This window comes from Muntiacus reevesi, chromosome 1 (genome assembly GCF_963930625.1).
Source record: "Muntiacus reevesi chromosome 1, mMunRee1.1, whole genome shotgun sequence".
Taxonomy (NCBI): domain Eukaryota; kingdom Metazoa; phylum Chordata; class Mammalia; order Artiodactyla; family Cervidae; genus Muntiacus; species Muntiacus reevesi.
Window position 1 is genome coordinate 9788666 of NC_089249.1, and position 15709 is coordinate 9804374.

The 15709-nt window shown below is 38.3% G+C and overlaps 1 protein-coding gene across 3 annotated transcripts in view; it reads right to left on the reverse strand.

Annotated features, from left to right (window-relative positions):
- Positions 1-15709, reverse strand: part of ANKS1B (ankyrin repeat and sterile alpha motif domain containing 1B) — a 1071061-nt gene that overhangs the window by 702421 nt on the left and 352931 nt on the right. For all 3 annotated transcript variants that reach the window (XM_065937415.1, XM_065937407.1, XM_065937398.1), the window contains exon 10: positions 2906-3071. In XM_065937415.1, coding sequence (XP_065793487.1) covers positions 2906-3071 — 166 coding nt within the window. The remainder of the gene's footprint in view (positions 1-2905; positions 3072-15709) is intronic.

Here is a 15709-nt window from a genome sequence, read left to right on the forward strand (position 1 = left end):
CTCCTTGTTCTGCTCACAACAAATCATCTTAGCAGATCTTGCAGTCTCCTTAGAATAAATGTTATGAGACAGAATTATTTCTGATTACTGTGTCAGTGTAGCCCTTGTAGCTCTAGGTTTATGGAGGAAGGATTTCCTATTAGAGTTCACAGGCTTAGCAGGCACAGAGATTTGCTTTCTGTACACAAACCTATAGAGGACTTGAGAACTGAAGTTTAACAGCAGGTTCAGCAAATTCCCTAAGGACAAAAGTGATTGTAATGCTCCACTGGCTTCCCACCTTCACCAACGTATTGGCCCGATTATTTCTTACTAGTATACTGATACAAAGAAGTTCCTTATTTAAATGTTATTTACTTTACATAATTTTCCTGTCACCTTTTTGATGCTTTTAAGTCTTCCTTTTCTGTATTTTTATCCAGCATGCTGGTTTTTTGTTTTTTTTTTTTTTTTTTTTTTTCTTTTTCAGCAGGAGAATTGTTCTGAGCCTAATTAGTTTTAAAACCTGGGTCCATTTATTTTTCATCCCTGTATCCTCCTCAGCATGCAGCAAAGTGCCTGGCAAGTGAAGGAAGTCAATTAGTTTTCTTGTATTTAATGAATAAATAATGCTTTCATTCTTGCTTCCACCACCCCTAACTTAACACTCTACCTCTATTCCCTAATTAAAATTCTTTTAAATTTTCATATATATATATACATGAGATTCATATGTGTGTGTGTGTGTGTATATATATATATATATTCCCACATTAACTGAACTTTACTCCTGATTTCCCCACTATTCTCCCCTATGACCTCTCCTACAGAAGATTTTTCATTCTTTTAGAGTTTCATTCTTATCATCTCTCAGCATTGTCTTCACTCTCCATGACTGCTTCTGAATCACCCACTACTCTACCTTCATCCAATCTGCTCATCTGAAGATTATGCTACCCTATTATAACATACTTTTCCTGACTTTATTGTTACTATATGTGGATTTCCAGGCATAACTCCACATTTCTTGAGGATTTCACTACTTGGTTCACACTTTCTATTCCATTTTAGTTCTTAATATAATGCAGCAGTGTAATTAACATAGCATTTAAGAGTATAAGGGGACAACCCAAGTTCAAGTCCCAGAATCATCCATTGTTAATATGTAACTTTGGGAGGTTACCTAATACTTCCCTGCCTCATGTTCCTCTTCTATAAAATGGGAATCATGGTATTATCATCTTGTAGCATTGTAAGAATTACAGGAAATAATGTATATAAAGCACTTATAATAGTATCTAGTACACAGTAAATGCTTAATAAACCTTAACTATTTTCATGATTATGCTCTGACCTCATGCAAAAATCTTTCTTCTACATGCTTATGATTCATACAACACCCTGGGCTTCCCAGGTGGCTCAGTGGTAAAGAATCTGCCTGCCAATTCAGCAGATGCAAGAGATGCAGGCTCGATCCCACGGTCAGGAAGACCCCCTGGAGAAAGAAATGGCAACCCACTCCAGTATTCTTGCCTGGGAAACTCCATGGACAGAGGAGCCTGGTGGATTACAGTTCACAAGGTCGCAAAGAGTCAGACATGACTGAGCATGCACGCATGCATGCATGGCCTCAGTACTTCTCAAAAACCTACTTGTTCACGTCTATAAAATTGTATAGCCAGTCACTTAAAATAATACTTCTGAATTTTACTCTAACCCTTCTCAACATTTAACTCTTCTTTTCAGTCAATAATCCTTACGTTACTCAGAAATTGAACCCACCTGGACATACATATTTCAGTCTTTCTCTGTGTTCATAATGCTGTATTTCTTCTTCTAAGAGAAGCAATGGTTGTGTTTTCTTAGACTATCTCAGTCTTGATTTATACCCATCAGTATTCTCTCTTTACTGTTTGTCTTCAATCTCTTGTTCTCCATCGGCAAACTCCTCCAACTTCTAAACTTGACCAAACCTTACTTATCCTAAAATAAACTAACCATTTCTCCCTCATACCACTTTCTTCTCATTGTTAACATTATAGCTCTTTTTCTAATCCTCTTCAAAGGATAATCTGTATTCTCCACTCCCTTTTCCTTCTTCTGCATTTCTGAGTATCTCACTTTTAAAAATCTAGGTTTATCACATCATTTCTTAAACTTACTTTTCAAAGACAGGCAGAAATTGGATTGTCAAACAAACAAATAAATAAAGCCTCTCCTCAGAAATTCTACAGTTCCTTTGCAACCTTGAATGTGCTGACCACCCACTTGAAGCTCTCCTCCCCCATTAGCTTTCAAGTAACTACTCTGCATTCTTCACTCAGAGGCAGTGGCAAAGGAATACAAAGCAAGCCTGATGACAAAGAAAAACTCATGTTCAAGCAAAGGCCCCTCAAAGTACTGATATTAAATAAGACACTTAGCTTCAAGTTCCTCATCAGTAAAATGGGCATATTTGTTCATTTATTCACCAGTTTATAATGCTAGTAAATAAAGCAATGGGTCTGAAAATACCTACACAAAGTAGCTGTGTATGCTTTGATGACCTGGAAGCAGACAGGATGCAAGAAACTATATTTAAAGATTCTCACTACCAAATTTGCTATGAGACTCTGAAGGACCCAAAGCTTTGTATCTGACCTCAAATGTTTTTCACTATTAAAAGCTTTCAGTGTCTTCACCATGGCAGTACCACCTCCATGAGAGCGCTTGCCAAGAAATTAAGAGTGTTCACATCAAAAATGCTTCAACTTACCTGGACTCACTTCAAGATGCAAAAGAAAAAAATAAAAAATAAAAAATCCTTAGCACTATATTGGGGCTCTTTCATTTTTAAAAATATTGTGGGACATCAAAATACTAATGATATATCTTCAAATGTACAGGCATGTAAACTGAATTGGTCCATGTTAGTAAGAAATATTACCAGTTCTTGGAGAAGGGGCCCTTGCAATTTCTAAGGAGCAAGGCTTCTTTGTAACTGCTGTGTCCATGAGATCACATAGAAAATTCTCATTTTCTGAAGGAAATGTATCCAGAGAGGCAGATGGTACAATTTCCATAGTGTAATTCCTCTTCTTTGGATAGGACTCCTGAAAGGAAGGAGAAAAAATAAAAATAGCTTTGTGATAAAGACACAGCCTGTTTAATTTATAAAAGCTAGAAAAGATAATAAGTTTCGTCAGTTCTTCTAAAAATGATTGAGAGGTGATGACTCATCTGTTTGAATAAGTTATGCAATTGTGTAACCCCAATATTACCAGTGATCTTTTTAGAACGGTCCTTGTAATTTGGTTCCCCTGAAGTTCTTGATTTCATGTCATGATCTCTTTTTTATAAAATATGTGTATTTTCTACTTGTGGCATAAACAGTTGTTTAATCAACAGTCATTTCCAAGACTCTTCTCCTTTGCCTGCTTCTTAGAGATAGCCATATGACTCAGTTTTTGACCAGTTAGATACAAAGGGAAATGTGCTAGGAGGCCTCTGGAAAAATATTCTTTCCCCAGAGAAAAAAGGTATGCAAAGAGGCTCTTGTAGAGTTTAGGCCATCCTGTTTCCTCTCTGGGTACAGGTTTGACGCTTGGGGCACGGGTAGGCAGGTTGTAACCTTAAGGCAGAAAGCCTCTCACCTCAAAAAGACAACTGGTCAAGAATGACAATAGCAGGATTTTTGAAAAGCCTGGGACCTTGATAATATCATTGAGTTGCTCAGATAGTTTCAGGACCAGTTTCTTAAAGTTTCTTATTGTTTGAGTCATTGCTAATTGGGTTTTCAGTCATTTAGAAGTGAATGTGTTCCCACCCAACACACTTCCTTTGTGAATACTGCTAATATACTAAGGTTACTCTTTTCGGGTTGGGATAAAATTAAGGTCTTATTCTATATTACTGATTCTCCAATATATTCTGAAAATTGGAACTCGTTTCATTTTGCAATACCTTTATATCTTGTGCAAGGCGCTGTGTGTGTGGGAGAGAGAGTGCACGTGTGTGTGTCACTCAGTCATTGCTCTCCACCTTTGCGATCCCACGGACTGCAGCCGACCAGGCTCCTCTGTCCATGGAATTCTCCAGGCAAGAACACTGGAGTGGGTAGCTATTCCCCTCTCCAAGGAATCTTCCCGACTCGGGATCGAACCCGGGTCTACTGCATTGCCGGCAGATTGCTTACCATTTGACCCACCAGGGAAACCCATACAAGGCATTAATGGTCAGCAAATATTTATTGAGCATCTATCATATACATTTAGAATTATGTTAATTGCTGGAAATGTTTAAAAAATGAATAAGATGTAATCCTTGCACTCAGAAAGTTTGTAGTTTACCAGAAAAGAAAAACAGATTATCCACAAGATGAATTTGACAATTAATCGAATTTACTTTTGATGTATATTACCTTTATAAAACATACTTCACTATCAAAAGAAAAATGAAAAAATAAACTCACTTTCAAAAAATCTGCCAATATATATCCAAGGATTGGTAAAGATTTGGTACAAGCTCCTATTTTTTTCTTTAATGACACTTACAGTATAGTAGAATAAGTATTCAAGGTCAGAGTAATTGCTTTCAGACCATACCAGACCCTTGCACATCAAAGAGTCAATTATGTTCACTCTACTCTATTGAAAGCAGGAAATTGGGAGTAATTTATTTTTAACAACAAAGGGTGACAAAGTTGAAAGCATCCAGAGGAAAGCAATCAGGATGGTATATGATTTAAAAACCATGTCACAGAAGAAATGACGAAAGGAACTGCAGTGTTCTATCCCAGAGAAGTCGAACCGCTGCGTAATAGTTATCTCAATATATTTGAAAGGCTATCCCTCACGAGCTTCCCACAGAGTGGGAAAGGGTATGAGAGGCTGTGGAAGATTTATTCTAAAGTTCTTTGAGGCAGAATAAAGAAAAATGTTTATCAGTCAAGGAGGGCAAATTTGGGTCAACACACAAAAAAATTTTCTGTGAATTAATAATATTGCTTATCTTCAAAAAAAAATAATATTGCTTATCTTCTAAAATGGATTATTTAGCTAAAATAATTAGCTAAAAGATAGCACTAGAAAGCAACACAATGAACTCCTCATAAGTGGAAATGTTTACATTTACTGATAAAATTATGTATAAAAGACACTGTACAATGACTACACCAGGTGACTGTAAACTCCATGAAAGCTAGAATTTTTCTCATTCACATTCTATCCCCAGAATCTAACATAACTCCTGCCACATAATGGGTCCTCAGTAAATACTTACTGATCAACTGAACAGTCTCAAACACCATTTCAAACAAGTCTAAGTACCAGTTAGGAAAAGGAAAAGGATAATGCTTTTTAAACATGCAAATTACTTTACATCCCTGTCTTCCTTATTATTGTTTACAGCTCTGAATACCAAAAGTGAAAAAAGTGAGATCCAATGAGATTGTAATGAGTCTACGAAGAAAGAATCTCTAGCTTAAACCTTGTTGTTTAGTCACCAAATCATAGTTAACTCATTTGTGACCCCTTGGACTGTAGCCCACCAGGCTTCTCTGTACATGGGAATTTTTCAGGGAAGAATACTGGAATGGGTTGCCATTTCCTTCTCCAAGGGATCTTCCTGACCCAGGGATTGAATATGCATCTCCTGCATTGACAGGTGGATTTTTACCATTGAGCCACCAGGAAATCCCCAGCTTAAACCCTAGTTCATCTCAAATTAATCCAAACTATCTATTTTTCATGGATTTTGTTAGGCTGGACTTTTACCATATTTATAAAGAATTATGAGGATTTTAAAAGTATTGAAAACAACTTTGAAATTTAACCACACAGGATGAGTTAGTAAATTAAATATATACATTTATTAAAGAAATATTTAAAAATATAAAGCAATGGAAAAAAAAAATCACATGAAAACCAGCATGCTCAAATAGCTAATAGTATTTTGGTGTATATTCTCCCAGATGGCTTCCATGTGTGTGGACATGTGGGTGTGTGTAAGGGAAAGACAAACTATTTTAAACAATAATGAGGTATACCCTCTTCATCTTCCTAAGGGAGTGCCATTATTTCTTATTGGCATAGAAGTCTGGAGTACACACATGGCCTCCTTATGGACAGTGAGAGCACCAGGAGAAATTGACAAAAATGTTTAAAGAAATTTTTTGAAAAATAGACATGAGGATAATCATGAATGCTTTGATAAGGATAAATATGGAGAGAGACATATCCTTTTTCACTTTCCTCAAGAGGCTCTTTAGTTCCTCTTCACCTTCTGCCATAAGGGTGGTGTCATCTGCATATCTGAAGTTATTAATATTTCTCCTGGCAATCTTGATTCCAGCTTGTGCTTCACGGAGTCCAATGTGTCTCATGATGTACTCTGCATATAAATTAAATAAGCAGGGTGACAATATACAGCCTTTCCTGATTTGGAACCAGTCTGTTGTTCCATGTCCAGTTCTAACTGTTGCTTCCTGACCTGCATACAGGTTTCTCAAGACGCAGGTCAGGTGATCTGGTATTCCCATCTCTTGAAGAATTTTCCACAGTTTGTTGTGATCCACACAGTCAAAGGCTTTGGCAGAGTCAATAAAGCAGAAATAGATGTTTTTCTGGAACTCTTTTGCTTCTTAGATGGTTCAATGGATGTTGTCAATTTGATCTCTGGTTCCTCTGCCTATTCTAAAACCAGTTGAACATCTGGAAGTTCATGGTTCACATATTGTTGAAACCTGGCTTGGAGAATTTTGAGCATTACTTTACTAGCGTGTGAGATGAGTGCAATTGTGTGGTAGTTTGAGCAATCTTTGGCAATTGCCTTTCCTTGGGATTGGATTGATTTGATGGGTTCAAAGAATTGATGCTTTTGAACTGTGGTGTTGGAGAAGACCCTTCAGGGTCCCTTGGACTGCATGGAGATGCAACCAGTCCATCCTAAAGGAAATCAGTCCTGAATATTCATTGGAAGGACTGATGTTGAAGCTGAAACTCCAATACTTTGGCCACCTGATGTGAAGAACCGAATCATTTGAAAAGACACTGATGCTGGGAAAGATTGAAGGCAGGAGACGAAGGGGACGACAGAGGATGAGATGGTTGGATGGCATCACCGACTCAATGGACATGAATCTGAGTAAACTCTGGGAGTTGGTCATGGACAGGGAGGGCTGGCATGCTGCAGTCCATGGGGTCACAAAGAGTCGGACGGGACTGAACTGAATTGAACTGCCCTCCCAGTGTTACTATGATACCCATTCAGAAACTAAGGCTTGGAATTATTAGCTGTCCAATATTAACATCTGGTTAATGGAAGTTTTAGGACTACAATCTAGGTCTTATTTCAGTAACCATAACATTCATACTATTGCATCACAGATAAAAGAACTATGACAAGATCTTTATTGCCACAACTAAAGGAAAGAGGAAACTGCTCATTGTTAGGTAGTACCTAACCCTGGCACCTTTTAGCCTTTGCAAGCCCTCTTCCTTACTGTGGGAAATCTGGATTTTGATATACAGGTTTATTGCCAAAGCACTCTTGATGGTAAATCCTGGAAATGGACCAAAGAGATTTAAAGAATTGAGGTTCAACAGTTGGTGATTCACTTTTCAAGGTTCCATTTTACCCAGCCTAGCAGAATTTGGCTCCAATTTGGTTAGCAGCTTTTGCTTTTTTCTTGATATTTTGCCTCTATCTTTATTCAAATGCCTGGTTCCTGAATCCCAGACTTATTTCTGAGCTTGAATTTTTATAATGGTAGCATGCCTAAGACTGTGTTCTCTGCCTTGGTCTTTGCTAGCCCTTTTCTGAGGTCTGAGGGACTAATGGTTTGCCCCAAAATTCTAAAATGTCTCTAAGGCCCTATACTGCCAAACTTCAGAGTTCCTGAATGACCAGCTTTAATGGTTAGACTTACTTAGTCAGTTTTATTGTGCCTGTTAGAGTTAGTTGTGCGATGTGTGGCCAAATAGTGCATCTTTTAAAATATGTATACTGAGAGCACTGAATAAGTTAATATTATGCCTCCCCAAGAAAAATAAGCAATAGTAATATACTTTCACTGCTGTTTGCACTGTGTTTCTCTAAAAGTTGAAGATCATGAGGGGTGGGCTCAGTCTAACAAGTCAAAGTTTATTAGTGATTAAATATGAAGTCCTATAGTTTCATAAAGAAATGAGTTTTAAAAATTCAGGATGTGGGTATACAGATTAGCAATACCATGAAAAAAGAAACAGGAGTTACAGCCGAAAGTGTGAGTCAGAGTGTAATGTATCAGTTAAAGACATAATGTGACACTGGCTGATTTAATACAAGAATGATATTTAAACTAGAGAATATGATGGTCCTCCCTTCCTTTGTGCTAATTAGAATTGGGAATAATCTGGTTTAGAAATTTTGTAAAAGACAGGCTAACTGTATGATATCAACCATCCTTTGTAAAGGAGTGAAGGTGAAAGTGAAAGTCGCTCAATCGTGTCCGACTCTTTGTGACCCCATGGACTACACAGTCCAGAATTCTCCAGGCCAGAATACTGGAGTGGGTAGCCTATCCCTTCTCCAGCAAATCTTCCCAATCCAGGAACCCAACCGGGGTCTCCTGCATTGCAGGCGATTCTCTACCCACTGAACTACCAGGGAAGTTCTTGCAAAAGAGTGCAAGATTTTATTCATCAAAAGGGCTGAAAGATACTTGGCCTCTGACTTATGAAAAACCTTAGCAATGATCAGGGATCCAGGTATGAGCCCAGTCATTTCTTAATAATATCAATGATGTCATTTTCTTTTCCTTTTTATTTTTTAAGAAATAAGGTGATCTACAATTGGTATGGAAATACAAAAAACCTCGAATAGCCAAAGTAATCTTGAGAAAGAAGAATGGAACTGGAGGAATCAACCTGCCTCACTTCAGACTCTACTACAAAGCCACAGTCATCAAGACAGTATGGTACTGGCACAAAGACAGAAATATAGATCAATGGAACAGAACAGAAAGCCCAGAGATAAATCCACGAACCTATGGACACCTTATCTTTGACAAAGGAGGCAAGGATATACAATGGAAAAAAGACAACCTCTTTAACAAGTGGTGCTGGGAAAACTGGTCAACCACTTGTTAAAGAATGAAACTAGAACACTTTCTAACACCATACACAAAAATAAACTCAAAATGGATTAAAGATCTAAATGTAAGACCAGAAACTATAAAACTCCTAGAGGAGAACATAGGCAAAACACTCTCCGACATAAATCTCAGCAGGATCCTCTTTGACCCACCTCCCAGAATATTGGAAATAAAAGCAAAACTAAACAAATGGGACCTAATGAAACTTAAAAGCTTTTGCACAACAAAGGAAACTATAAGCAAGGAGAAAAGACAGCCCTCAGATTGGGAGAAAATAATAGCAAATGAAGCAACAGACAAAGGATTAATCTCAAAAATATACAAGCAACTCCTGCACCTCAATTCCAGAAAAATAAATCACCCAATCAAAAAATGGGCCAAAGAACTAAACAGACATTGCTCCAAAGAAGACATACAGATGGCTAACAAACACAGGAAAAGATGCTCAACATCACTCATTATCAGAGAAATGCAAATCAAAAGCACAATGAGGTACCATTACACGCCAGTCAGGATGGCTGCTATCCAAAAGTCTACAAGCAATAAATGCTGGAGAGGGTGTGGAGAAAAGGGAACCCTCTTACACTGTTGGTGGGAATGCAAACTAGTACAGCCACTATGGAGAACAGTGTGGAGATTTCTTAAAAAACTGGAAATAGAACTGCCATATGACCCAACAATCCCACTCTTGGGCATACACACCGAGGAAACCAGATCTGAAAGAGACACATGCACCCCAATGTTCATTGCAGCACTGTTTATAATAGCCAGGACATGGAAGCAACCTAGATGCCTATCAGCAGACGAATGGATAAGGAAGCTGTGGTACATATACACCATGGAATATTACTCAGCCATTAAAAAGAAATCATTTGAATCAGTTCTAATGAGATGGATGAAACTGGAGCCCATTATACAGAGTGTAGTAAGCCAGAAAGATAAAGACCAATACAGTATAATAATGCATATATATGGAATTTAGAAAGATGGTAACGATAACCCTATATGCAAAACAGAAAAAGAGACACAGATGTACAGAACAGACTTTTGGACTCTGTGGGAGAAGGCGAGGGTGGGATGTTTCGAGAGAACAGCATCAAAACATGTATATTATCTAGGGTGAAACAGATTACCAGCCCAGGTTGGATGCATGAGACAAGTGCTCGGGCCTGGTGCACTGGGAAGACCCAGAGGGATCAGGTAGAGAGGGAGGTGGGAGGGGGGATCAGGATGGGGAATACATGTAAATCCATGGCTGATTCATGTCAATGTATGGCAAAAACCACTACAATATTGTAAAGTAATTAGCCTCCAACTAATAAAAATAAATGAAAAAAAAAAGAAATAAGGTGATCTAGAGGTTTTTCTAGACAATTTTGACAAGATATCTCTGTGAACCTACCTCCTAAATACAGCTCTTTCTTAACCACACAGGGCAAAGTGAAGCAGCTTAACCAACACTGCAGTAAGCCACACCTGGCTCACTCAGCCTGGTACAGAGGCCTGCATTTGAGGAGATACAAAGACCCCAGGGACTATTTTCTCTGCACATGGATAAGGAAAGTGCTGAGTATGAAACTCATGTAATATGGGGAAAGATTAAAGGAGAAAAGGTAGGAAAAACACATTTCACAAGTACTTGAAAAACAGGAGAATCACTATAATTGTCAGAAAGAGTGCAGAGAGAGAGATGGTAACAAGGAGACAGGTTTCAGATCAAGGTGAGCGTTCACTTGGCAAGTAGCAGGTTGTCTGCCACTGAGTTTAAATTTAGCCTGATTGACACAAGTCATCTCTTGAGAACAGAAGATGGTGGTTTGATTTAGATGAGTCTGAAGACTTTAGTAAGACAATGGAAATAGAAGTACTATGTTGGTACTATGATACAAGATACCTGCATGTACTCACTGCTTCCTGAATTATTTTTCTCATAATGGGAAAAATAATACCAGTGCAAGGGAGTGTGGTCTTATAGCTCTTTCAAAGTTAGAGATGACTCACAATTCTAAATGACTCAAAGTAGGTGAAAGCTATTGGATATGGTTTTATTGCTCTGACATGTTCTGCAGTATCAAGAAAAGTATCCCCTACAGATTTACAGTGACTTTACAATAAGGAAGAAAACAGCATAAATACACAATAATAAGAAAATAAGAGACTTTGAGTGGGAGAAGAGGATGAGCAACAATAAGACAATAAGACTTTGAGTGGGAGAAAAGGATGAAGGCATTATAAGACAATAATGTCCTAATTTCCCCAAACCTGTGAATATATTATGTCCCATGCAAAAGGAGCTTTGCAGATGTGATTGTTAAGAATCTTGAGATGGGGAGATCACCCTGGATTATCCAAGTGGCCCAGTATCATAACACTCATTATAAATGAAAGAGGGAAGGAGAGTTGGTGTTGGACTGATGCAATGTAAAAGACCTGACTGGCCATTGCTGGTTTTCAAGGCATAAAGCAGCCAGGAGCCAAGGAATGGACACAGCTCATAGACGATAGAATGGCAAGGAAACAGATTCTCCTCTGTAGTCTCCAGAAAGGAATGCAGCCCTATCAAAATCTGGGATGTAGCCCAGGGGGAGATTCTTTAGACTTCCAGAAATGTAAAATAATAATAAGGCTCTAGGACTTCCCTGGTGGCTCAGTCAAGCGTCTGCCTACAAGGCAGGAGACCAGGGTTCATTCCCTGGGTCGCGAAGAGCTCCTGGAGAAGGAAATGGCAACCCACTCCAGTACTCTTGCCTGGAAAATTCCCTGGACGGAGGAGCCCGGTAGGCTACAGTCCATGGGGTCGCAAAGAGTCGGACACGACTGAGCTACTTCACTTCACTTCAGTGGTAAAGAAAACGCCTGTGAATGCAGGAGACATAAGACATGCGGGTTCAATTCCTGGGTCAGGAAGATCCCTTGGAGGAGGGCATGGCAACCCACTCCAGTATTCTTGCCTGGAGAATCCTGTGGATTCTGGCTGGCTATAGTCCATAGAGCCACACAGCATCAGTCATGACTGAAGCAACTTAACACACATACAATAATAAAGTCACGTTTTTTTAAGCTGCTAAATTTGTGATTATTAGTTACTGCAACAACTAAAAAGTAATACAGGAACACTAGCAGAAGGTAACATACATAGAGAAGCAATAGAAATTATTAAGGACTGAGAGAGGAACATTTAAATTGGACTCCAATGGAAAAAAATACATCTTTTTATGACTCAATATCTTAAGGATAGTGATCCTTTCACTCTCACTTAAATTTAATGTAAGTTTAAGTCTTAAATTTAATGCAGTACTATGGAATGGTTTCCTTCCCACTCCTTTTGGATCTTGACAAGTGATCCTAAAGTGCATTTGGAAAAATAAATCTTGGACAATAGCTAGGTATTAATTTGAAAAGAGAAAAATAATGGAGTAGGGGGAGATCAACAGTTATCAGATATTTAAGTAAATTATAAATGGTTCTAGTACAATAATTGAAAGGCAATAAAACAAAAGAAAGAATTTAAAAGAACAAAGATTCAATGCTTGTGAAAATTTATTGTATTATGGTATTTCAAATCAGTAGCAAAACAATGGATTATATAATAATTGCCAAAAAGATAACTGACCAGTCATTTGAAAGAATAAAACTATATTAATATTCCATTCCTTAAATAAAATAAATTGCAGCTAAATATTTAAATAATAAGTAAATATACTTGCAAAATAATCTTAAAATAAGAATGTTCTTTGATCAGAAGCTATAACCAGATGCATATTCAGAGGTGTAGAGAAAAAGACTGATAAATTTGAGTGCCTACAAACATGAAACTTTCATAAAGCCGCTAAAATACAAAATCAAAATTAAGAAACGTAACAGAATTGGGAAAATTCTTTGATATGTGTGACAAGGCTCTAATATCTTTATTATATAAAGAGAATTACAAATTGGGATTAAAGAGATCATCAACCTAAGGAGAAAAGTCAGCAAAGAATAGGTGCGATTCATGATAAATAGCTAGAAATTTCTTGTATAAAAAGATGTTTGATCTCATTTATAATTAAATATATGCTAGCTAAATAACACATGATCTACCATTCCTGATCAAATTTCTATAGTGATAACACAGTGTTAGTGAGAGTTTGGAAAAACGGGTATGCTATACAGTCTTATTTGAAGTGTGAATTGATATAAATCTCTTTCTGGCTAATTTATCAATTGTTCAGTTCAGTTCAGTCGCTCAGTCATGTCTGACTCATTGTGATCCCTTGGACTGCAGCACGCCAGGCCTCTCTATCACCAACAACCAGAGTTTCCTCAAACTCATGTCCATTGAGTCAGTGATTCCATCCAACCATTTCTGCCTCTGTCGTCTCCTTCTCCTACAGTCTTTAATCTTTCCCAGCATCAGGGTCTTTTCAAATGAGTCAGTTCTTCACATCAGGTGGCCAAAGTACTGGAGTTTCAGCTTCAGCATCAGTCCTTCCAATGAATATTCAGGACTGATTTCCTTTAGGATGGACTGGTTGGATCTCCTTGCAGTCCCAGGGACTCTCAAGAGTCTTCTCCAACACCACAGTTCAAAAGCATCAATTCTTCAGTGCTCAACTTTCTTTATAGTCCTACTCTCACATCCATACATGACTACTGGAAAAATCATAGCCTTGACTAGATGGACCTTTGTTGTCCAAGTAATGTCTCTGCTTTTTAATATGCTGTCTAGGTTGGTCATAGCTTTCCTTCCAAGGAGCAAGCATCTTTTAATTTCATGGCTGCAGTCACCATCTGCAGTGATTTTGGAGTCCAAGAAAATAAAATCTCTCACTGTTTCCAGTGTTTCCCCATATATTTGCCATGAAGTGATGGGACTGATGCTAGATCTTAGTTTTCTGAATGTTGAGTTTTAAGTCAACTTTTTCACTCTCTTCTTTCACTTTCATCAAGAGGCTCTTTAGTTTCCTTTGCTTTCTGCCATAAGGGTGATGTCATCTGCATATCCGAGGTTACTGATATTTCTCCCAGCAATCATGATTCCAGCTTGTGCTTTATCTAGTCTGGCATTTCGCATGATGTACTCTGCATGTAAATTAAATAAGCAAGGTGACAATATACAGCCTTGATGTAATCCTTTCCCAATCTGGAACCAGTCCATTGTTCCATGCCCAGTTCTGTTGCTTCTTGACCTGCATACAGATTTCTCAGGAAGCAGGTAAGGTGGCCTGGTATTCTGATCTCTTTAAGAATTTTCCAGTTTGTTGTGATCCACACAGTCAAAGGCTTTGGCATAGTCAATAAAGCAGAAGTATATGTTTTCCTGGAACTCTCTTGCTTTGTCGATGATCCAATGGATTGGCAGTTTGATCTCTGGTTCCTCTGCCTTTTCTAAATCCAGGTTAAAAATCTGGAAGTTCACAGTTCACATACTATTGAAGTCTGGCTTGGAGAATTTTGAGCATTACTTTGCTAGTGTGTGAGATGAATGCAATTGTGCGGTAGTTTGAACATCCTTTGGCGTTGTCTTTCTTTGGGATTGGAATGAACACTGACCCCTTCCAGTCCTGTGGCCACTGCCGAGTTTTCCAAATTTCCTGGTTCATAGTGCAGTCCTTTCACAGCATCATCTTTTAGGATTTGAAATAGCACAACTGGAATTCTATCACCTCCACTAACTTTGTTCATAGTGATGCTTCCTAAGGCCCACTTGACTTCACATTCCAGGATGTCTGGCTCTAGGTGAGTTATCACACTATCATGATTATCTGGGTCATAAAGATCTTTTTTGTATAGTTCTTCTGTGTATTCTTGCCACTTCTTCTTAATATCTTCTGCTTCTGTTAGGTCCTTGCCATTTCTGTCTTTTATTGTGCCCATCTTTGCATGAAATGTTCCCTTGGGATCTCTAATTTTCTTGAAGAGGTCTCTAGTCTTTCACATTCTATTGTTTTCCTCTATTTTTTTTTGCATTGATCACTGAGGAAGGCCTTCTTATAGCTCCTTGTTATTTTTGGAACTCTGTATTCAGATGGGTATATCTTTCCTTTTCTCCTTTGCCTTTAGCGTCACTTCTTTCCTCAGATATTTGTAAGGTCTCCTCAGGAAGACAAGTCAAAGCTATAGTTTTTCCAGTAGTCAAGTATGGACGCTAGAGTTGGACCATAAAGAAGGCTGAGCACCGAAGAATTAATGCTTTTGAACTGTGGTGTTAGAGAAGACTCGAGAGTCCTTTGGACTGCAAGGAAGTCAAACCAGTCAATCCTAAAGGAAATCAGTTGAATATTCATTGGAAGGACTGAGGCTGAAACTGAAGCTCTAATACTTTGGCCACTTGATGTAAAGAGCCAATTCATTAGAAAAGACCATGATGCTGGGAAAGATTGAAGGTGGGAGGAGAAGGTGTAAACAGAGGATGAGATGGTTGAATGGCATCACTAGCTCAATGGACATGAGTTTGATCAAATTCTAGGAGATGGTGAAGGACAGGGAAGACTGGCTTGGTGTAGTCCATGGGGTTGCAAAGAATTGGACATGACTGAGCAACTGAACAGCAATAGCAACAATCCATCAGGAACAATGCAAGACTGCATGTTTCTCTGATGACCAGGCAAAAAAAATGTTACAGTTCTGCTGGGAAGT